Here is a 25,095-nt window from a genome sequence, read left to right as displayed (position 1 = left end):
GACTATTTCTCTTCAGAAAACAACGTTATCTGATTTTTTAAAACAAGCTGAACACTGTTAAATAAACTTTGGGGAATTCATTTCTCCCAAAAATATTTTAAATAATTTCATACATAACATATTAGACAGTTGGACATGTGAAAAGAACTGCACATATGACTAGATTATATTAAATCTCAATCTTAAAGACACACTTTTCCAAATCAAATAAAAATGATTCAGTTAAAAAAAAAATTGAAGTTCACTTCACTTGCCTCTAGCCATATCAATTACAGGGAAAATATACAAATGACCTGACAGAGTCAAATATGAAGAGACTCCCCTCCAACACACATTCAATAAATTACTGTACTGTGGGAGACAGCAGCCTAGTGTCCCAGCATGTATAGTATGCATTACAATCTAAAGAGAGACTGATGAGGCAGCCTACCTATGTATATCTTATTATCACAACTTTCTGCTTGAAATACAAAGAAAATGGACACTGGCTCTTTTAGAGCATCCTAATCCAGCTAAAAATGGTTGTGGACATGTAGCACTCTGTCATAAAATCCTTAGAATACTAGAATAGAAACAACTCGTCAAAAAAGTAAAGCAATACGAGTCTGTGGACTTTTGGAGTTTGTTCCTGACTGGATAGGATTGTATAGACTGAAAATGAGCACCAGTCAGTATAGCACAACTGTACAAACACTCAAGAGTCTGTAATCCACCCTCCTAACTCTGTTCAAACACAGGAATGGTTTTTTCCCAAAAACCATATTGCCTGGCACTAATGCAACACTGCAATACTGCTTCTGTCTCTGTCTGCACAGCTTCAACTTCAGGTCATCCACACACTTTTCATTCTGACACAAGGCAATCCTTCTCTTTGTACAGAGGAAGGCTCGAAGTCATTCCCACTCAGTAAAAATGTACCCCAAAACAAACCGAAAAGAAGTTAAAGGCAACAGGGCACTTGGTTTCTTTATAACTGAAATCTACCAGCATGGCTACAAGGCGGGCCTTGCTGCAAATTTGATTTATGAACTGAAAGTCTCACATCATGCCAAACTGCTTTCACACTTCACTCTCTCCACCCATTGGATATCATCAGCAGAGACAGCTAATAAATTATACCATGAAATACTACTGAATCCACATACATGGTACACTGACAATCCTTCAGGCCTGCAGGGCAGAGTGGTTCTTTCTTTCTTCAGATCTGGTGTCGATGGCATTCAAAAACTTACTCTGGTTGATGACTGGAATATAAATTAAGAACTTCAAACATCGCTGGAATAGTCTTCTATGAAGATGGCTAGTTATAGCTAAAGGTTATCTTTAGTGTTAAACAGATACTGAATCTGTGGCATTCTTCCTTCCTCTATAGCTGCTTAAATCCACCTTGGTTGTGCTGGATGGTTGTGATCACCACCGAGCCTCAGAAACACTATAGCCGCTTCACATAATTTCCTGGGAAAGTTCCAAAAAACTTGCTTCTTCTGGATGTTCCTGGGAAATTAACAAAAATAACACAATGAGGAAAAAGGCTTCTCTTCAACCAAAATGAGCATTCTGTTTCTTGTTTGCTTACATTTTTGTTCATTTACTGCCATCAGTTAAAAACATGAAGTTATGAAGCACATGACTGCCACACACTGGCAGCTTTTGGTACAACAATTGAGTAAGGGAAAGGTTATCTCAAAGAAAGTTCAGAAGCTGAATCACTGAAATGCACAGGGTTAAATGGCATTCAGTGTCATGTTCTAACGATTACAATCCATTTCTAAAAATCTCTTAAATCATAATAAAAACTCTTACCAACAAACCAGCCATCGTCACACTTTTCCATGACATCAACAACATCCCCTTCCTTTAGCTCCAGCTCATCCTCATTGCGTGGGATGTAATTGTAGAGCACTTGGAACCTGGAATTCCCATCAGAGACAAGGTGTGACAGCTTTAGTCATGTCAATGCATACCAAATCATTAAACTTACCAAAACACAACACCTGAGAAACACAACAGGTACACAAGGGGTGCAGGTACCATTAGTACAATTTCATTTCATTTTCAAGCCTAAAAAGCATTGTGCACAGATTCTTTTCACATGTCTACGCAATACATTGTGCATTCAACTAAGAATAAAACCGAAGTGAGTATTCTTTAATATGTTACCTGGATATGCTTATGTTTTCTCTATTTTGACCAGTAAGGACTTTAAACTCCAAACAGAAAAGAGTGAGACTCACGGTTCCCCTGTGCAGTGCAGAGCATCTTGTGCGAATGCCGACCGCTGTGACTGGAAAAGTGAGAGAGTGGGAGACAAGATTATTCAGGCATGAGCGGACCGCCGTCACTGTCGTAAGGCTACAGACTTGTACCGCCGCAGTGCAACACAAAGGCCAGATCAGCTGCACGCCATCTTTGCTCTCAAGCACAAAGATGCCAAAGCCAAACGCTGACGTTGAGGACTGTACTCCCCTTGTTCGGAAGGAATTTGGGGGATAAGGCTGCTTGTCTGGCTCTGGCAGGTACACCATGTTTAAGCTGTGTACACAAGAAACATTATTCAACATCCCTCAGAGCAGGAAAATAAAAAAAGGATGCAGACAGGTTGCAAACGCTGTCCTAGTCTACAGTGCATGACCACTCCCTTCTCCTTCTCAACACACAGGCAGGCATTCACATGTACGGGAGGTGATTTTGTTCCTTGTACAATGAGATGTACACTTACGAAAACACGCTCAAATAAAGCCAAAAGGCAAACGACGACAATTAGGCTTTTAAGCTGCAGTCAACCAGGAAGACAGCAGACATGAGCAGGTCATCGCGCTGACCCAAGCTCGTCACAATGCGACCCCCGGGGCTCATGCAGCACTCCCCAAAACACTCATGGCCCTCATGCACACCACAACAGCCTAACATTCCCCACCCAAATGGTATCCTCCTCTGTTTTTTGCCTTCAATTTGACCACAATGCTGAGCTTCAAAGCACACGGAAAGACAAGCCATTAAAGTTGAAGGTATCCCTGTGTAGTGTCGACAAGACAGACTTCGCACTTTACTTATTCATAGCAGTGTTGCCTTTCACATGAACACTGTCCGTTTTTGGCTGACGTTTTGGCACACTTTGGGCCTGATTAATTTAAAACGGCACCACTGGTACAGAAACAAGGCATAAAACTTGCAGGCTAAAGGGATACGTGAACTTTAAAGAGGACACAGTTTCCCATCAATCACAGCTGCTGATGTCACACACAGGGTTGCAGATGCTCCCCTACCCTATGAGACGGCGAAAAGCTCTGGCCTCTAACGGGTGACCCGCAGGACCTCCTAGACATCACAGGGCTACGGGGGGGTTTACCGACAACGACAATATCACGCTTTAAAGCCGGCTGAAAGAACCAGAGGCAAATGAGGCAGGTGAGTCCTTCAGGAGTGGAACACACACACATAGGTCACTGTGCATGCTTCTGGCCCTGTGTTTCCATGGGGACCAAACCGTCACATTCACACAGCCGTTCCTCCTACATCTGGGTTTTCCTGCTCTAGGATTCTCTGCCAGCCACTGTTCTTACTGTGCTGCCCGCTGTGGTAGAACAAGACCTGAAAATGTCAATCGCATTCAACCTGAAAGTGTACAAATCTGACCACACCCATACATGCTTTTTTACACAAGAGCTGCTTCCACCTGAATCAGGCATTTGGATGGCTGATTAACTGCAGAAATGCAAAATAACCCAAACGTTTTTTTTCTGAAAGATGAGGACTATCTGTTCATAGGCCAGCCTGATATCTTTATGTGTAGAGCTGACCTGCCTCCCATCCATTGTACTCCTCCACAGCTGTTTAGCAGCAGGTGGACAGGGCTATAAAGGGAAGGCCTGTGAAGCTAAGAAGGGGATGGTGAGACAGCCAGTGTGGAATTTGAGCTGCAGAGAGGGTCATACATCTGACTCGCTGAAGTGAAAAACACTCCAGGTTCATGCCTGAGAGTCTCTACCATGATATATCGCTGCATTACCGCACTGCCATACACTATGCTGGCACGCTGTAGCATCTCCTTTGATCGAGGTCCTGAGAGTGAGTCTTTAGATCTTATTCTATATATTGCTACAATAAGCACTGGGGAAGTTTCAATACGGATGAATCACTATATTTTCTGCTGGCTGCAGCGACAGTCTGCAGGGTGAACCCATGTGCTTCCTCCCTTATCCTGCACAACACAGACAGTGTTAGGAGTCAGAATTAAAGACACATTCCACAGGGCGTGTTACTTTCAGTGTTACGAACGTGGCACGAAAGACAAGGTAAGCCACAAAGCAACACACATCATCTGTCTTTACCTTGATTTTGGGGGACCTAGACTCCAGACGGGGGGAGTGTTTGGCAGAAAGAGGAGGGGAGTGTGTGACCCCTGGTAAAGGAGGGGTAGAGCTGGGGGAGGGGGGTGAGGGTTTGGGGGAGGCGGGGGCTGTGGGGGTGAGGGGCTGATGGGAAGGAGAGGAGGAAGGACGCTGGTAGGCGTCCTGGGAAATCTCGGCCTGGTGAAGGCAATGGAAAAATCGACAGAGCGTTACAAACCACTCACTCACACACTCGCTCAGAACACAGACAGCAACATCCATGACAGTGCATGAGATTAAAGAGGTGACACGAGTCACTGTGTTAAAACAGAACCAAGAGTTCAACAGCGTTAGTTTTTGTTATTGTACTGTGTATAATGTACTATTAAAACAACAAACAACAAAGTTAGTCACAGGGATAATTTAATATATGACCAGTTAAGGAAAGCATGTCTACATGACAAAACATGATGACCAGACAAAACAACAGGCTCTACCTCTTGTTTTGTGCCTTCACTATGGACAGGTGAAATGGTATTAAAGACAGCAGTGGTCCTGCTGCTCTCACAGGGGTCTTCCTCAATGTACAAAACGGGAAGCTCCTCTGTTACATCTGGTGCTGGTCTGTAAAAACCGGCCTCCTGCGAGAACTCGTTCTTTGATTGGCTGCCCTGGATGATGGACAGGAGCTCCTCGCAAATATCCTCCTCCTGGTCTTTGGCAGAGAACGGCTCCCTGCCAGAGGAGGGCCGCTCGCTCGGCTCGTACACCGCTAGATCAATGGCACTGTCGTGTTTTGGTGAAGACGACAGCTCTGTATAACAGACCTCCTTCCTGTCTGGGACTGACAGGGTCTGCTTCTCCTGTGAGTCAATAGGTTTGCCGTTGTGTGAAAATATGTCACCGCTATCGTACTTGTGGCCGTGGTCAAACATGGGAGAGGCGGGAGAAGGAGAGTAAGAGGGAGAGGCCAGGTATGGCAGTGGGGAGGGGCTGGGCTCGGGGGAGTAGGTGTAGGCCTTGGGGGAGGTGATCGGAATGAAGTGCCCTTCCTTGAGAGCGGGGGTGTGGTTTCGGGCCAGTGGGGAGGGTGGAAACATGGCCGTCGGAGTCGGGGACACCAGGGAGTCGAGGGCTTCCAGTTCGGACAGGAGGCTGGCGGGTAGAGGGGGAGGGGTGGGGGCGGGGGTGCTGGCGGGAGACAGGCCCAGAGTGAGGGCAATCCACTCGTTGGTGACAGCCTGCAGGTGGCCCTTCTGTGGGCCAGGGGCAGACGAGGCGCGAGGCCTGAGGGTGGGGGATGGGGTGCTGAAGCGAGGTCGGGTGGAGGAGGGCTTAGGAAAGAGAGACAGCACTTACAATCATGCAGGAGAGAGAGCTCAGAGAGAAGAGAGACTAAAGACAAAAGGTCAGGTGAAATACTCCCTAGGGCATGTGAGCTGAAATGTCACATAAAGCCATTCATTCTTCTACAGGAAAGTTACTGTTCTTATCACACAACTTACCACAGAAAGAAGAGAAAGGAACGGTGGGGTTAAAAGAAATCAAACCATGTATGTTTCAAGATGGAACCACTGGGACATGAACAAAAAGTGCTTCATTATAATTACATACTCATGCCCCATTACATGCCCCTTCATTTTCAAAATTTCAGATAGTTATAGTGTGAAACTTTTATACAGCTTTTTATGATAATTATCTGAGGCTAAAAGAGCTAGCAAATGGCCAAAAATTGCTTTCAACACCACAGGAAATAAAATACTCTCTCATTCAGTCAAAGCTACATTACATGACTCAGTCTTCGATCACTTCTAAGAGGTGAAAAGTGCACACCGCAGTGGGGACATTGAAAGTCAGCATGCTATACTAGATTTCACCTGCCGTGTGTCTTTGTACATAGGCAGCCAAAGCAAGAGCGAAATGGGGAGCTCAATGGCAGCCAAGTATCTCGGTGAGGTGCGAAAGTAGGCACGCTCACTTTATCAGACACCAGGAGCTGGGCTCTGACTTATAAATGTCTGTTATCAACAATCATGGAGTTAAGCTTTTACCCTCAGCATCACTGTGTGGTGTTGAAGAATCCCTGGCTGAGACCCTGGGAGAGGGGCGGAGGACAGGGCCCAGACATCATGCACCGCAGTGCAGCTGAGCGCACTATCCTCAACCTTTATAATTAGACTAAGTGAACAATTGGCACGGCAGAGCCATTAATCTGATTAAGCCCCGGCCACAGTTCACTCTATTTTAAACCAGACACGTGGGAAGAGACTCTGCCCCCGTCTGCTTTAGAGAGAATTACAACTCAAGGACAGCTCACTGGAACTAAAGCTAACCTTAAGCTGAGGAGAACCTAGAAAGGGCAGAAATTAAGCACTGATCTCGTTGACATTCCCATAGAGATAGGCTGGATTAATTCTGGCCCAGTGTGGGTGGAGCACACTGTATTGCTGTCCTGTTGTGCATGGAATATAGACCCAGAGTGGGTTAGCACAGATGACTGTTACTCACAAATCAATATTGAGGCATTATGGAAGGGTATTATGTTTCAATGCAGTACGTGCTTATGCATCTGAGAGGACGTATGTGTCAGAAATGGTCGCCCAGAGAACATGCCTACCTTGGAGGAGCCCAGAGAGTGTATCCTGTCGCTGGAGTAGCTGTGGGGAAGGGACGGCTCCACCTGGTGGCCGGGGCTCTTTGTGGGGGACTTCTTGATGACGTCCACATAGGACACTGGGAAGATGCCCTGTTTATTCGTCTCTGGGATCTTACCCTCATACCAGTTCTGATCCACCTGCCGCAGCAGGACAACTCTCTCTCCCTGTCAGGCACAAACACAGGAAATCTACACGTAACCAAAGAATGCATATCTACTGAGGACTTCCAACAGAGGAATCACACCTTCACTTCAGGTTTAAAGAGTCTTATTCCAACTCATCATATGCATCCTACTGCATTAGTGTTTAGAATGTCCAACTAAATAAGAGTTCATTTTGAACAATATGAAAAAGACTAGGCAACCATGAAAATGGTTTACATTTCACAGTACACACACCTCTCATGTATAATCTGAAATGAGACTGCAAAGTATGGCAGACTTTGTAAATATGTGCCATTCAGACAGTTTTGTTGAGACTTGGCTACTAAACTCTACAGAGAGAGGACAGAGGGAAGAGGTCGTACCTTTCTCAGAGAAAGCTCCACATTAGTGTCAGCATTGAAGTTGTAGCGGGCAATGGCTTCCCCAATCTCTTTGATCTGTGCTGGTGGAGGAGGCCTGGCTGGCTGGTGTTTCTCTGAGGGCGCGATTTTCTACAGAGAGGAGAGAAAGAAGGGGAGGGACAGACAGAGATAGTCATTGCATTCAGGCATTCAATTGATGCACGATGAGGAGGCATACACAAACAGGAGCGACACAAGGAGGGCACTCACAGATCTGCATACACACACACACTGTCTTCCTAATGCACACACACACACACACACACACACAATGAGGGATGAGTACAGAAGGAAGATGAGGTCACTCACACACATACATACCCACAAAACAACACGCATACATATACCCATGCATACACACACACACACACACACACACACACAGGCATGTACACACACAAGGGAGAGAGAACAAGAAAAAGAGAACACACACCTCCACGTAAGAGATGGGGAAGATTCCCACCCTCCCTCGGAGCTCTCCTTCATACCAGTTGTTGTCTATTTGCCTGATGATGTAGACTGTCTCGCCCTTCTTAAATGTCAGCTCCCTGTAGGACAATAACACCTCATTAACACAGACTCCAAGTTAATACACTCTCTTCACAGCTCACGCCCTGGTTTACTTCACCTTAGCGACCTGCACACACAATCTTTGTAGTTCAAAAGATTCACACATGCCACTACACATTTGTCAGACAAATTATTTACTTTTCAGTCATGCTCAAATTGTTCAGTATTTCTATATCCATGGCTGCTGATACATTGAAAATGAAAAGAAATTATACTTACTTTGCTGTTTGTGCCTTGAAATCATATATTGCTCTGGCTGGCTGTTTCTATTGAAGAAAAATAGAAAAAAAATCTGACATACATCATCTACTCAGATAAAAAAAGATCTTGTGACTACTGTACCAATTAATGAAACACCTTTACTGCCTACTGTTAGTGCTACACAATATGTTTAACTATAAATCTTTTAGTATATGATCTAATATATTAAATGAAAAAGAATAAAATAATACATTGCCATCTCCTCTCACCTCTCTGTCGGGTGTGGGTCTTCTGTTTTGGGGAGTGTGTCGGCCCATATCAGGATAGGAGTAGCCCCTGGAGGTGTCCTTATCTACAGGGGTCAGAGGGAGGCAAGGTGAGTGTGGAGCAGGGCGAGGGACACTGGCTCTGTGCCTGGTTGGCATGCATGCAGGGTTTACCCAGGGGGGCAAGGTGAGCATCATGGTGGGTTCATTCATGGCAATGAGAGGAGAATAAAAGGCTGGCTGTGCACAAAACAAACACTCATGTCTCCCTCCACCAGGGACGAGGCAAGTCTCATCTCCACATGTACCTGACAGCACGTGACAGCTATACCATGGCTCAGTGTTTTAATGTGCACTGCACTTAAGGTCATTTATATCCTGCCATTCCAAAGGCTACCCAGGCAAAGGAAAATGTATTTATGCTGTCCACCTGACACTCGCTAGACCATGATGTAGTCTCTCTGCAGTGTGCCAGTAGCCCTCTCCCCACTCACGAAAGCCACAACATTCTTGTTCCCATTTCACTCTACCAGTTAAGGAGCGATTAGATATTTCTATGCCTCGTTACAATGGGAATACGTGATATTTTAGGACCTAAGTGCTCCTTTAAGATTTATAGGTGTCATACAGCACCCCGATCAGCCAATACAAGATTCTGCATGGGAAAAAGAGGCATAAAAATAGTGAGGACTTGCTGTAGTTCGATGCCAACATCCAGGCCTGCTTTTAGACCAGATGCTTGAGTGGCACAAGCCATATGTCACGGGCTATTTCTATGAGCAGAGGCTTTTAAGGACATACAGCTGTGCCACTTTATAAGTCTATCTTCTTATGTTGTAGATTGCGTAGGCCTATATATGAGCACAAACAGATGAATGTGTATGACTCCCATGTACAGCACATGTACCACTGAATAATATTACATGCTAACTGGCTAAGACTAAGAAAATCCAGATGTTGCTTGATATATTGCATTTTTTGAGTATGGGGGTGTGGGGTGAGAGGGAGTATGAGAAAGTAAGATTAATGGCTGTTTAATGGATACATCTACACAATATACAATAAGGAAAGCATGTGCTTTACAACACACAAGGAAATGCAAATTTGAGTGCAGTCATTTAAGTGAAGAAAGTACTGATTGCTTAGTCATCACTACCAAGCAATATCACATTTACAGAGGAAAGATACATCAAAAGAGGATGAATAAAAACAAGAGATTAAATGAAAAACAGCATACCAATGGTGGGGCAAAACTCAATTTAAATAATCAACTTAAAATCATATCAAAGCTTTGTACTGAGAGTACATGGAGTGTGGGTTGACTGGGTGCTAATCAGCAAATGAGATATATCTACCCCTTCAGAATCCATGGGTGACAAAGGAATCGTGCTTCCAAGAAATCCCTCAGATGCGCCCATCTGAGGGAATCTCTCTCAGCACTACTTAAGCACGGCCACGAGACACGGGTGGAGAATGGAGGCGGTGGAGGTGGAGGGCGGGCGGAGAGCTCGGACACATGAAAGGGGACAGAGGGGGTGAGCCCAGTGCGAGCAATCCACCTTCGTAGCAGTGCGAGTTAGCGTTCCCCTGGCTGTTGTTGTTGCTGTCCATGTGGTGGTAGGAGGCATTGTAGGGCAGTCTCAAGTGATCGGGCCGGTGGGGGGTGTAGCTGGCAGTGCCCTCGGGCTGCGTGTGGCACGACTGCTGCTGCTGCTGCTGCTGCTGACGTTGGCACAGGGCCCGGAGGGAGGAGCTCCGCTCGGGGATGTCCGGGAGCAGCTCGAGCAGCAGCCTGTGCAGGATGCTGTTTTCAGGCAGGCTCCCGCGCCTCTTCTCGGCCCGGATGTGGTCGTAAATGTCCTTCAGGGCCGAGTCCAGGGCCTCGTACACCGAGCTCTTGGACTTTGGCTTGCGGGACTGCTTCTGGGGAGGCGAGCACTTTTTCCTCCGGAAAGGCACTGGGCTGACGAGGAACGCTAGCTTGGAAAGGCCGGACTCGGGCCCCTCGGGCTTGAGGTGCTGCTTCAGGTCCGGGTTAGCCCTTTCGTGTTTGAGCATGGTGGTGAAACGGGTGTAGGAGGCTGGGCAGCGGCCCTTGCAGGAGCTAACGAGATGCCTGTGATGCAGGTGGTGGTGGTGGTGGCCAGATCCGTAGAAGCTCTCAGAGGAGGTGAGGGAGCAGTGGTCAAAGTCACTTTCGCTACAGAAGGAGGACCCCTCCATTTGGATGAAGTCACTGAGGTCAGAGACCACTGCATCATGGTCACTGTCTGAATAATCTATCTGGGAGGCAGAGCCATGCATATGCTCATTCGTGACCTGAATGTGGATGGGCACAAGGGCCTTGTTCGTGGGGTAATGCGACTGGCCCTCGGGAGGGTTCCTTGCTGGGGGCTCCTCTTCCAAGAGGGACTCAATGGAGAACCGGCGCCTGGCGCAGCTGCTCCTCTTTGAGGAATTCAAAGTGCCCTCTGACAGCACCTCGTCTCCTAGGTTGGGCATAGATTTGGATTTTTGGATGAGGCTCTCAAATTCCGAAATGCGGGTTGGCACCATGTCCCGGGGCACCTCGTCCTTGTACTCCCTCCACCCCGAAAGGCAGCCTTTGTGCTGCTCCTTCTCATATTCCAGAATCCTGGACTTAACGGAGCAGATGACTTCGGAGTTGAGCAGGTCGTTGCGGTTGATGTGGTGCATCTTCTTGTAGAGCCTGAGGAACCCCGGAGTGTTGTGAGCGGACTGATGCCTGATCCTGAGTCTCCCATCTTCAGAGCCCTCACTGTTGCCCCGGTATGTGCCTTTGGCCTCCTCCTCACCGAGGAGGGAGCCCACACTCTCAGAGCGGGTCTGTGTGTCTGTCGCACTCTCCTGCTCGTCGCTCAGCAGGTCATCGCAGCTGCGAGACTTCAGCTTCGGGGAGGCGCCCTCCTCGGCGCTGCTCCAGGCCTCGGCGTTCTGACGGTTCTTTTGCCAGCCGTTCTTGAAGCAGGAGGACCTTTTGGAGCCCGGCGGAACGAGAGGGAAATGCTCGTCATTGTGACAAGTGGAATCTGAGTCGTGCGAGGCATTGTGGTTGGGACCTGTGCAACTTAAATGTGGTGAGTACATGTTGCTAATAACCCCACCTTTGATATCCACCAAGAGCAGCATGGCAAGAGAAAGATATGAGAAGTAATTAACAGATTTGCAAGGACACAGATCTTTCAGGAACACAGGGATAGTGCTAATTAACAACTCCTGGAAGAGAAATTTGTAAAACTGAAAGACAGGAAAGCTACCAGAAAAAAATACCATTCATTTCTTTAATATGGAAGGGCAGTGCTTTCGTCATCCCTTTACTCATGCCAATTAACAAGCTTAGCAACAAGAAAATCAGTTATACCCCTCTGAAAAATACAGTGTCAGATGTCTGTTTGGCACTTTGGAATGTTTTGGGAACATTTACAACATTACAAAATGTGAGAAAAACATTTTCAGACCTTATGTTACGGGTACTAATAATATGTTGTGCATGCAAATTTGTATTAACACAAAGTACAGCTACGATCTGGCTATCAGCAGTGAAAGAAATATCCTCATTTCTGAAAATGACAGAAGCACTCTCACGGATGCATACCCAAATATTATGGCTATGCAAGGAAATGATGTATTGCAGTTCTTGGGCAACCAAGCCGACTAGTGAATGAAAGTTCATATGTACAGTTATCTAGCTAGCTAATCAATGACTATAGTACCTACCAAAATAATGACTCTACAGAGCTCAGCAGGTATGAATGGCTTACTTATAATGAGATGACTTAACTAGCTAGCTAACTATAATGTCATTTCCTTATCTAGCAAGCAGGATAGTTAGCTAATGTAGCTCCAGCAGTGAAACAAGTAGCTTGGAACATTACGCACGTTCTTGTGAAGTGGCTAGGATGTTGACATCACACTTCCCTAGTGTAGTGGGTAAAAGCATCCAACTTTCTTCTACCACAAATACTATATGGCAATTCAAATCTTAAGCAACAAAAAAAACATCCATTACATTTAAAGAAATTGCTTTCCTGAGATAAATAGGATCAAACCAGGTACAAAATGAGGAATAAATAAAACATAAGTAACTCATACTACTTTCTGTTTCAGATCTTCATCAGATTAAAGGCTAAGGGTGAAAACACTAAATTTATCAGATAATCTCCTCATTCCTTTCGTAAGGCATTAAAGTCACAAGCCCACAATTTTCAGACCAGAAAATAAAGTGAAAGATAACACTGTCATACAGGGATGCGGACGCCGGGAAAAAACATGGATTCTCATGTTTCTGTTTCTCTTCTCTCGTTGTGGATGAGAAGTTCTGAGGCAAAGGCCTACCTTTTGCTCTGGAAGGGGACGATGGCGAGGAGCTTGTCAGCGGCTTTTTAAGCGAGCTGCTGCTCCTGTGAGAGTCGACGGGCCGTGGGGAGCTCTGGCTCGCATGCTGGCTGCTCTGTGGTCTCGGCTGGCCGACCGCTGGCTCTGACTTCCGCCTTTTCCTGTAGTCGCTAGCTGAGCTGCGGGACACAGAAACGACACCGGGTGATCCTCACTCCGGCCCGCCGAGATCTCTGTTTGGTAACAGACTGAAATTTTGGAGGGAAAACAGCCTGGGGCGATCGTGCACACCATGGGATCGCCCCATCACCTGACAGCCGATTCCTACTCGTGTGCAGCACTTTTCATACCAAGCAGCAAAGCATGAAGAGTGGTGACAAGTACAAGGCACCACAGGGACAGTGGAGCAACAGTCAGAACACAGCGGCTCTAACAGACAGGGCCAGCACACACTCATACCATTCTGCCCCAGGTCTACAATGACAACAACCTACCTGAATACACCTTTACAGCATCAAACTAATCCAGGCTGCTACTTTCTGCATTGTTTAACAGAGAGAAAATGAGCTGCGCTTTTCATTGCATGCCCACGATTAAACACACGCACTCCATGCTTTTCCGCTGCGGCGGTGCGAGGTGACAAAGAAAAGCAGGCTTACCTTGACGACCTTTCAGGAATCCTGTCTAGGGGTGACTGGTAGACGGACGTCTGAAAGGGACACAGTACAAAGAGCAGCGTGAGCCAATGGCGAACAAAGACCCGAGACGCGCGGCACTCTATTCACACCCTACAAGCGGCATGGTCTTCATCCGGTGCCGAAAGACTGAATAACCTCTGCACATGAGTTAAAAGGCATCGCTGGAGCAGCCCTTTTGCACTGCTAATCCCACCTTGGAATCACATGAGGGTGACATTCCTTTCTGTGACTTCCAGCACAAAAAGAGCGCTGCGCTGTCAAAGCAGTCATAAGGCAAAAGCAGGCAGAAAGACAACCTGGCAAAGACTCAGCATTGACTCACGAGTGCCTCAATATCGAACGAAGCGGGGAACTCCTTGTAAGCTCTGCTGCAGAAGCTGGTCATTCTCCCCCCCTATCTAAAGCCTGGTGCTCATCCTAACAAGCTGTCCCAGAGAACCCCAGTCATCTTTTTTAACCATCTTTAAAAGTAGCAGTGATGCCCGCTGCCAGGAACGCAGTCACCGCAGCACATTGTTGGCACGTCTACATAAATTCAGACCTAAATGACAGCTACTCCACTAGCAAGAACTTAATTGGCCTGGCAAGTGGCATTCACAATTTTAAACACATGGACTCAGGACTGCACTCCATCTCCAGTGACTGGCCTCTTCAATGTGTCTTGGTGCATTTACCCGCTGGATATTTAGATTTAATTGACTGTATATTAAATTCTACTTTAATTACCAGTCATTCTCTACTGCTTAACTATTGTGTGGCTAGCATCTTGTACTACATGCTACAGCTGACTGGTTAAGATGTACTAAGAAGATTAAGATAGATAACAGTGTCACAGTTATGTGACTTTCTAGTGTTCCTAGTGTTCGCCTCAGGATGGTGTCATGTCAGAGTGGATATAGTCACACTGAAGGCTTTACCCTGCCCTTGAACCCGTAGGGCTACAGAAACAAGCAGGCTGTTTTCACAGCTTCCTGTAGGGGGCAGGACAGGGCTTGCAGTGAGCCCATGTCTTTAATTAGCAGACCATGCTGGAAAGCCCAATGTAAGGCAGCTGTCAACAATTCAATTACTCAAAGCACTTCAGATACAGAAATAGACACTGTATGTCCAATGCTGTAACTACTATAAGCTCTACCTGCTTTACCTATACATTAAAGTAGTATTTAAAAGGGATGTTTTAAGATTTCTTTCTTTTAAGAGTTCTATTGTAATGTACCTGATAGCACATTCATTATGACCACATTTAATTAAATGGTTAAAACAAAAATACTTAAAGTAAATTTATGACATTACTGGTTACTATTTTGAGTGTGACAGCAAAGATGGAGAGAAATTGCATGTGTCATTTGATACTACCCATGGTACTTTCACAAATACGTGTGGTCATGAATATATTCCTGTCTCAGAGTAAGCCCTCTTTTGTATTTCCTGTGTATACAGGAAATAAAAGAACACTGTAGAAGTGTCTAATCTTAAACATCTGACAACAATTGCACCGGGAAACCACTGACAGCAGACCATAATATAGTAATCCTAATAACAGAGATGACTATGATGGGTGTGATGGTGCAAGGAGGGATGACAATGTTCTCTTGGAGAAAGAGTGTAGCTGTTTTCGATAGCCCACAGCCAGCTATCCATTTGCTCGGCAGACCGGTGGAGACAGGTGTCACCGATAAAGGGCAGATTATGGTCTGATCTTTACCTCTGTGAAGCTCCGAGGAGAGCTGTCTGGATTATAATCCAGGATTTTTTTAGGAGGCTTGTGTCAGAAGCGGTGGATAGGAGGAGGTAAAGATGAGGTGAAGAAGAGTCAATGACATCATGGGAGAGTACATGTGGAGAGAGTTACATGGTTAGAAAAGAACCGAAAGCACTGCGCGCGCACACGCGCGCACACACACACACACACACACACACACACACACACACACACACACACACACGCATAGTCACAAGCACGCATAGTCACAAGCACACACGTACACACAAGCGTGCACACACACACACAAATACACGCAGACAAACAGCACTGACATGCGGAATGGGAAACAAAACACAGACATGAACTTTATCAAATTTTAACAATCAGGCTAAAACAGAAATCTACTGCATGCTACCACAGCTGTCTTTTGTGACTGTGGAACTACTGAGAGTGAATTGTGGTAACTTAACATTACTGAACATGTAGTCAGTGCCTCAGAGAATGCACATGCACTAGTGCAACAGGCTTGTAATCAGGAAGTTACTGTTCAGTGCAGTGCCTAAGAACCACGCACAATTCCATTTCTGCTTTGTAAGGGCATTTTTCATTGCAATGACTTTTATTCAGACTGACTGCTGGGATCCCTGTGACTGGATCACCATTTCTGCAGAGACAGAATCATGCACAGCTGTTCCTGCTTCAAGTGTTACAGCCACTCTACTGTTGGCAGCATGACCTTGCAAAGTGATGACAAACACATACAGCACAACAAACAATAAAACCAAACGACAGCTGCAATAAACCTAAAATGCAGGAGGAACTGAGCAGAATCTGCTTTCTGTTTTGCTCTGTGCACATGTTTGTTGGGTTAACGGAACTGCTGTGATCATTAGTTGTGGTGAACGGCTATCGCTGTAGCTGCTGTAGCTGTTTCTGCCCACTCCAACCAGCCATTTCATGTTTACTTCAGCTCAGCATTGGCCTTGGCCTAGGAGTGTCAAAAAAAAACAACCACTGCGCCATTCTATTAGCGCACAGCACAACCACGCACGTGACTGCACATTCCCAACCACACGCCAAGCCACTAGCCGAAGCGCGGACAACCGCGGTTCCACCATTTGCTCTGTAGTGACGGGGTGAGCAAATCTAGGCTAGAGAAGAACACTCTGGCCTCACTTACCGGGCGCCCGAACTCCAGTTCAGAAAAGAATTTATACCAGGGTTCATTTTCTAAATCTATCTCATCTGGGTTTAAGTCATTAATCTGGAGCAGAGAGCGGAGAGGGAGAGAGGGGAGAGAGAGGGGAGAGAGACAGTACAGTGATATGGATCCTTAGGGTACAGAGAAACCCAAAACATGCAGGATGGACCATAGAAAATGGGTAACAACAGAGAGAGAGAAAAAAAACAGGAAGTAAAACACAGTCTTTGCACACACTTTTCTGTGGTGCTCCTCCCATTGCCAAGGAATGCATGATAAGACACAGTCCCTAGAAAGCAATGATGCAAATGACTGGGAAACTACTCCACTTCAGACAGGTACAAAGGAAGATTAACGATTTGCAAAACAAAGCTGCCAATACCTTGTTTCTAACTTATCATTTCCAATAACACTGAGAAACACTCCCTGGCGGAGCACTTTATCATATTTTTCTTGTAAGGCAGGATAAGTTAATTGTCCCATTCATTTTTTTCTGTAATGCAATGACATATCAGATACATCTTAAAAGTTCAGTGTGAGGACATTTTGTGCTATTATCTTTGACCAGAAGAGGGCAGCAGGCTCCCTGCACATACAGCTCACTCTCAAGCCATTCAGTCTACAAGCAGGCAGTGCTTCCAAGAAATCATGACCGGTAAGCCCTAATTATTTTTATTTCTTCCTAATTATTTTACAGTTTTACATGATGAGATTGTACTTTACAGTTTTAGATACAGTAATTACTTACTGTGTACTAATTTACAGTACCCTAAGTTCTGTAATGTTTATTACTTTTTACAGTTTTAGTGGAGTATGTGTAATCTGTATCAATGGGGATAGTCAGAGATGCTGAAGAAAGAAGTTGGTCACAGTGAATTGCATGTCAGCCATTAGAACAAATTTATTGCTGGTTTCTCCCTTTTTGCTTCAGAGAATGGTATAAAGAATTTAGACATGAAATTTATGACAGAAAAAAAAAATTTTCAGAACAGGAAAACAGGACCAAAGTCAAAGCTGGAAATGTTAGCTTTGAGGTTAGCAATAAAGATGTCTTCTTTGATTTTGAAGGTTATACACAAATATTCTCTGTGGAGCAGAGGAAAACTTGCTGAACAAATTCGCTGTTTTTTTCTCATACACAAACTGCAGAAGTATAATGAACACAGACAGGCTGACTGCAGCACAGGGATTTAAATTCTGTGACGAGCTAATAACTTTCTTCAATGTACAATCCGTCACAGACTGCTTTCCTTCAGAGGAGCCTGGTGGATTTTAAAAACCACTTAACATCATTACACGGTAACAGCAAACAGTGAAATGTACATGCTATGTGGAAAGCCCACCAACTGTGCTTTTTATTCCCCAGGCGGTATATAACCATTCTGTTCCTGCTGTATACACCTTCTACCTTTCATGTATAAGTACTAACGAGGGCAAACACTGTAGCTCAAAACTAGTCCACGCAGTATGGACTGTAATGCTGCACAAATCATCAGAGTAACATGGCTCTTCTTTGTCTGGACACCAGAAGGCCACACAACACTATACAGTTCAGTTCAGTTCAGTTTACTTTATTGGTACCCGTGGGTAAACTGGTTTTGCAGTTCAAGAGAGAGATGGGTGTCCTTAACATGTAAGCTACAAAAAAAAAAAAAAAAAAAAAAAAAAAACAGTACCACTGGAGCTGACATTGGTAATACATGCCAGGGGTATCTTGGGAGCGTTGTAGTGCTTTGTAGTGTCTTATATCATTTCCTTTCTTAAGAGAAAACCTCGTGATTGCACAAGCTGGACTAATGGTAAAGATCAGTTGGCTGTGCTAACACACATGGCTGGACCCTTGAGGAGAAGCACAGTCATTACTCAACCAGCATTACTGTGTTACACATGCCACAGTATCTCCGTGCTGTAGTGATAAAGACTACACACAAGGCGTGTACTTGATAAGAAAATAGCAGAAAGACTTGGTCTTCCGTTAAATTTGAATTTTAGTGTCAGATCATCAAAACACTAGTATCATTATTTTAGGACAGAACCGTTACAACTTCAACCAGATTCTAACCAGATATTTAGCAATATTTCTCTTGGTCATGCTGTCTTTCCTATGGCTGAAAGTCTTCTGTAAATGGGCAAATGTTCTTAAGGGGTTCATTATTTAACAAAAAAACGTGTAAGAGGATCCTTCTCATAAACTAGCACTGTGTCATAAAAACGATCATATAGCTTCAAGCCAAAGACATTTACTATGTATAAGGACCCGAACATACAGTATACATTTCTGTATGATGAGAATTGTGGATATAGGCTGCACATACATGAGGCCTTTACTGTAATATGCATCACAGAGTACATCTGCCTGGAGTAACTGGATGATGGAAGCTTGAATTACATGACTATCAACAACTGAACCTCTGGCTATAATGTGACCCAGTACCTGATTATTTGCACCGAAACATTGTGACAATCCCTGGTAATGGTTTACCTCAGAGAAATCTGAAATTACAATATGTTCTTGAAGACACTTCAGGATGGCAAACATAATGAAATGTCACCTACTTCTTTGCAAAATACATGGATCATCTCAAATTCTGATTCCTACATTAACTTAAAATAATTTCACAACTTCTTTTGTGAATGTTAAATGGGAAATATATCAAAACTCACTTTACTAGATTCCTTTTGTCAACTCTCCTCTAGGAGATGGCACTGAATTCAAAGCTACTCATAGACCACTGTTGCATTTCATGACCATTTGAGAATCAGTTGCACTGTAAGGGCTCTGGGAAAAGGATCACATACAGTTCAAACCAACTGTGTCGCATTTATATTGGACATTAAATATGCAGACTAATAAAATATACATGTGTATAATTCCAGGTTAAATAAGGTTTGTCATTTGCTCTACTGTGAGTAACTGTTTGCATGGGGTGAAGCACAGAGATCAGACTGAAGTTTTCCATGTCCATTAAGTATTCAAATATTACAGCAATGGAATATTTTGCTGCTCAGGGGTCCTTTGTGTTATATCAATGCTTGGCCTCCACACTTTCATCCATACAGCATTGTTTCTTTCATAGGGTCTCATTTAGGGATAGACTGCAGGCTACGTATCTCTGCCAACAGCATAAAGAAAGATGGCAATCCACTGAAGTCCACTGAAGCACTAAAGTTAACTATACCGATGCCTAGCTATGACATAATAGAGTATATTAAAAATAGTGAAATAGTACATTACTATAGCAACGATATTCACAAATCCAATCCCTCTCATTGATTTGCTCCCAAAATGCTTTGCTATTGTTGTATTTTTATGAGCACGTCAGACAGCTTGCTTTAATTGCATTTCTCTGGAAAAGTAATCCTAATATATAATTTGCCTGCTGCTCCGCACTGGCGCCTCACTTTTCCATGCTGAGAGACAATTCAGAGAGCAGCAGGGGATGAATCTGCTCAAAATGATTCTAACGTCAACTTCGATATATAAGCTTTCTACCATGAAAAGAACACTTACCGGCCTCTCTTGCTCCAAAATAGAGGACTTTCCTGGTTCATATTCGAAGATACTCCTGGGTTCAGCACGGTATTTTCGAGTGTCTACTTTCCTGTCAGGAGGGCCCCATTCATTCCTGGTTTGGAAGGAGTATTACATATAACCAACCAATGAAATCAACGAAACCTCTGATGAACTACAACTGTGTACAAATATTCGAATTTACTGTAACACTAAATATGTAGATTTGTAATTAAGAAAGAAAGGCAAATGCTCTCAAGACAAAAATTACAGTGCAAGTGGTAAGGATACTCTTCTGTCTTACAGGCATGTTTTTTAAAGAGACATTCATTGTCATACTATAGTATACATCTGATATATAAAATCCAAAGTCCATCTCTTACATTTCAGGTGTGGCCCTCTCCTTGTCACGGTCTTGTGGTCTCAGCTGGGACATGGATGGCATGGGAGGGGGAGGTGGGGGTACAGGTGAGGGCTCTTTGAACGCATTGGTGCCGTTGTCTGAGGTGCTTTTGGACAGGGGTCGGTAGGTGTGCGTTTTCGGTGCTGGGTGGGCCTGGACTGGATTGTATGGGCTGTAGTTGTCTGCGACAAACAAAATGCACGCTTGTGTCTTGTGAAATGTACTTATGTACATGATTTACATTACTACTACTAATAATATTACTGTATCAGTAACACATAGGTTCAATGTTTTATAAATGAATTATTTTTATAATGAAAATCACTTACATTTTGAAGGCCACTATATAAAAGTATAAAGCAGAGCTCAACAGGTGCCAAAACAGGTACAAAACCAGCACAAATCAGATACCAGTTCAAACAACTCTAACCAAAAATGTGTTGGTTTAGAGACATTTGAGGGACTTGCTATCCAATAAACATATGTTATTGAATGAAGTTCTGTATATTTAATCTACATTGCCAACAAACCTTCCACACATTCTGACCTGAAGATACCATTTCTACAACAATGATGCTGCAGTATTTCACTTCATGACATATACTGAGATCCTCTTACCAGTATTTACTACTGCATATGTGGCATTATATGTGTCAGCATGTTCATCACCTACACAAAAAAATAAAAAATGGAGGTTAAGAGCCTCATCTGGGTGCCTGATTTCACTATATGCTCAGATTTCACAGATTTGATTTATTCACTATCATTTTACTATAATGAATGCAAACCCCAAAATGGATCACACTCATTTAACACTGGAACGTTTATAACAGGTCACAATCTCCTAATGCTGAACGCTGCATTAATATAGGATTCAGTTCTAATATTAAACTGAAATAAAAGTACTTTTGCAAGGCTTGACATGATTCAAACTGCCAACCTAAAAATGCATTGCTTTAAGCTGATAATCTGATTCTCCTGGTAATTTGTAAGAAGATAAAACATGGTAATTAAGATATACAGTGATTCAGCATAAGTGGTGGGTCAAATGTCATTCTCATCAATGGACCTGACCTCATTTCACCTAGTCTTCCAGGGTCAGTACATAGTTATTATTCTGGATCTGCAAAGGTTGTGTTCAGTTCTTAATGACAGTCTTATTTAAAGAGACTAAGTGTGGCTCCTCTATTGTCTCTGGTGTTGTTGTCCACCGGCACTCCTGCCTGTAGAAATGTTCTGCTGAATAAATTGAAGTCTACAGTTTTGACTCCTCCACAGTGGGTGCATTAAGGACACCCTTCCAATACTCTGCACTGCCTGGTGCCGATTCACTACAGCCAAAGGAAAGGATCAGCCTCTGCTTAACTTTGATGCCAAAACTAAATCTCACGCATTGGTAATAGATGTCCCTGCCCAGAGCAGAGAGCTGTGCTGAAGGGGGAGAGGACTAACAGCATTGCCCATATCACTCAGCAACTCAGTAACTGTAGGAAGCTTTTGTGCATGAGGAAATAGCAGTTAATGATGCCTCTCTATGCATTTGCATGTGTGGCACTTCTTCCCAAATTCAAATGTAAATGGCACAGATAACAAACATATCAAAAGACAGCTCCCCATACCCTGGTGCTCTATGTGGTAGCTGTGGAAATGACAGTGTGGGGATGTGTGCGTTGAAGGCATATGAGCATGTTTGAGGGGGAAATGCCCGTGTTTTGGTTGGAGGTGTGGGACACATGTTTGTGCTTGTTGGCGGGGTGCAGATGGGCCTTTTTGCATGCACCTCTGAGTTTTGAGAATATCTATGAAGTAGCTGGAAGCTTATCACACAATCCTTGGCTATGTGGCTAACTGAAGTTAACAAATTTCAAACTGGTCCCCTGAGTCAGTGAATTCATTAGTGAAACTCCCACACCTTCCCACAAACACACTGCAATTCGCTTACATTGCTTTTTAATGAGGTCTAGCTTGGAGGACAGAGAATAGCTGCAGATGGCTGAATATATTTTCTGACAGCATAAGTCACAGTTCATACTGACTCAATCAATCTCATCTTACATAAAGCAACTGCTCTTGGGCCTGGCTTTCTTTCCATCTAATATTTTCTGTGAATCACAAACAACAGCAATAGGGTTCATAAAGACAGATGAGAAGCAGCGAAGCACCCACAGCTTTCACCTTTCAAGTTTGGCAATAGCAGTTTTATTGCATCGAACAACAAAAAAGCTTTCAGAAGTAAAAATGCTAAGGTGACCTGTACACAGCTGCATGCTAAAAATACAAAGCATGAAGAATGAGAAAGCATTTATTTACGCAGTTACAAAGCTGATTTCTTACCTGGTTTATGTACCATGTGAATCTGCTTGAACATGGTCTTATACCAGTCCTTTGGCCTGTCCACAGTCTTTAATATGACAAAAACACAATAAAAATAGAATCACATGAATATATAAAAAGTTATTGCAATAAGATCGAGGCAATCTATGATGTAAATATATAAACTGCTGAAATTCTGACAGCCATCTAAAGTCAGGAGCTTCATGCCTGATGTGCAGCAAATAGATAGCTTCCCATGTTCCAGCAGCAGACATGTAATTAAGCAACACAGAACCTGGGGGTTGGGGTGGGGGTAGGGCACATTAGAAAATCAGGTATAAGCTGAGGTCCTGGAATAAGAGATAAAATACATCTGTCTGCTGGCCAGTCAATGAAGCTGACCTCAGCAGCAAGCTTTCCCCAGGATTGTGATTAACGCCACAGTTACCACTTACAGGGATAGGCTTTTGCTGTATATGTGCTCAAAATGTGGTACAGAAAAATGTAGTTTACAATTCTAGTGATGAAATAACAACCTTTACTAAGTGAGGACATACTTATCTGATGCTAATACAAGTGCCGCTTCAACATAGGCCTTCATATTAAGAAACCTCAAACACATACAACATATTGGTTGGTTTTATTTCTTAAGTGGCTTCGATCACTTATATTATATCAAAACATAAAAACATAATATAAATCAAGCTTAATGAATACCTGTTTTATAACAGGTTACATATCTGTCACTTGCTTCCACTGAGAAACTGAGAAATGGGATATAACCAAACATATCATAATCTCAGTATCATGGGATTAACATGCCATATGTTACCAGTAAAGTCATTTGCATGGCTGAACACAGTATGGAAGTTACATAGCATTAATACATTAGCTCCACATCACACAAATGCTAACAATTAATCCATACGCACGTTCAGCAACACAAAAAACTGAATTATGCTTACATGTGTGTGAGAGTCCTTTGTCTTCTAAATAAACGCTTAAAATGAGTTGGCACAAAGGTTAATCACAAGGAGATGCTGTGACCTCACCGTCCTGATGGCGATGGGAATCCCAGACTCATCCACTGGGCCTATGCCTGTGTAGTGGGGGGCCTTGATGATGGACACCTTCTTCTCCTCCTCTGAGGAGCGGGCAGTGGGCACGGCACTCATGCGGGGGTGGCCCGGAGACAGGGCCTCCCGGGACACAGACTCAGGTGGTTCTGAAGCCAGGGGGGGCAGTGAAACAGGCGAGGAGAACATCCGTTATTACAGCGTCCGAGGAGAGTGCTGGGGTTTCCATGCCCCCCCCGTGACGCAGCAACAGCACTCTCACATAAGAGGACCGGGCTGTGGCGCAATGGCTGCATGGGGCTTTCCGAAAAGGCCCTCTTCCTCTCTGCCGTGAAGCATCCTGCTAAAGAGTCTTGGGATGATTGACGGCAGACGGGTCTCTCCTTTTCCGGGACAGGCGGGAGGCCGCGAGCACTCCAGACACATTAATCCCATCGCGTCAGCCCCACCGAGCCCCCCCCCCGAGTCCTCCCCCAGGACGCTCCCTCACTCAGATTTGCAGTTAATCCCTGTCGCTTGCAGGGTGGGATTAGAGAGATCACTGAACGCAGACTGAGAGAGCGCCGCCCAACACTCGGCGCTCTCACAATGCACTCGCATGCGATAACGGGCGTCATCAATTCTCAGCAATTAGAGTTATATTAGCGCTTGGCACCGACGAGCCCGGAGCTGCCATGCCCGGTGACTTATGAGAGCAACAGGGGCCAAAGCGTAATGGCTACTGCACTGCGCAGGTTGCTCTTGGCTGCACAGTGCTTTTGAGAGAGCAGATCGAGAGCCAAGAGCTAAGCATTCCGGAGCTCTGTGAAAAATTACAGAGATAGACGGATACGCTACTTTGCTCTTTCGCAGCTATTCGTCTTTCTGTGACTCGCTGCTGGATTTATACTGCTGGTCCTCTGGTAGAAAAGATTACCACCCTACCCAAATCTACCAGCTCATCCGAAAGCTCCCTAAAATGACACAGTGCAAGATCTATTTTTATTAGTTCTAAAACTGTAAGGGATCAATATAAGGATGAAAGGAAAATGCATACCAGATTGTGAAAAATATGTAACAGTGGTATACACAGTATTGTGGTCTATCCATACAAGTTTAAAGACAGTGGTGTTTAACAGTGCAAAGAGATGTGGAAAAGGAAATTTCCCAGACACTTTGGCATTTGCTATCGGGTATGGAAACACCAGCCAAAACAATTTACATGTAATTTAAGTGATGCACGAAAGGATACTGACACAGCAT

At 44.3% G+C, this 25,095-nt stretch overlaps 1 protein-coding gene across 1 annotated transcript in view; it reads right to left on the bottom strand.

Moving 5' to 3' along the window:
- Positions 1–209: 209 nt before the first annotated feature.
- The window catches only part of sorbs2b (sorbin and SH3 domain containing 2b), a 58,066-nt gene continuing 33,180 nt past the window's right edge, over positions 210–25,095 (bottom strand). Inside the window, exons 9-28 of the mRNA XM_036550764.1 lie at positions 23,830–24,002; positions 22,799–22,865; positions 21,083–21,133; positions 20,445–20,646; positions 20,062–20,176; positions 16,530–16,613; positions 15,350–15,406; positions 13,606–13,655; positions 12,947–13,125; positions 10,150–11,715; positions 8,594–8,676; positions 8,343–8,389; positions 7,987–8,101; positions 7,515–7,643; positions 6,949–7,152; positions 4,829–5,665; positions 3,267–3,380; positions 2,235–2,284; positions 1,804–1,910; positions 210–1,494 (exon numbers count right to left, since the gene is read on the bottom strand). Coding sequence (XP_036406657.1) covers positions 1,433–1,494; positions 1,804–1,910; positions 2,235–2,284; positions 3,267–3,380; positions 4,829–5,665; positions 6,949–7,152; positions 7,515–7,643; positions 7,987–8,101; positions 8,343–8,389; positions 8,594–8,676; positions 10,150–11,715; positions 12,947–13,125; positions 13,606–13,655; positions 15,350–15,406; positions 16,530–16,613; positions 20,062–20,176; positions 20,445–20,646; positions 21,083–21,133; positions 22,799–22,865; positions 23,830–24,002 — 4,292 coding nt within the window. The 3' untranslated portion in view covers positions 210–1,432. The remainder of the gene's footprint in view (positions 1,495–1,803; positions 1,911–2,234; positions 2,285–3,266; positions 3,381–4,828; positions 5,666–6,948; positions 7,153–7,514; positions 7,644–7,986; positions 8,102–8,342; positions 8,390–8,593; positions 8,677–10,149; positions 11,716–12,946; positions 13,126–13,605; positions 13,656–15,349; positions 15,407–16,529; positions 16,614–20,061; positions 20,177–20,444; positions 20,647–21,082; positions 21,134–22,798; positions 22,866–23,829; positions 24,003–25,095) is intronic.

This window comes from Megalops cyprinoides, chromosome 18 (assembly GCF_013368585.1).
Source record: "Megalops cyprinoides isolate fMegCyp1 chromosome 18, fMegCyp1.pri, whole genome shotgun sequence".
Classification (NCBI taxonomy): Eukaryota; Metazoa; Chordata; class Actinopteri; order Elopiformes; family Megalopidae; genus Megalops; species Megalops cyprinoides.
The sequence above is the reverse complement of the archived record's forward strand: the minus strand, read 5'-3'. Positions and strand labels throughout refer to the sequence as shown.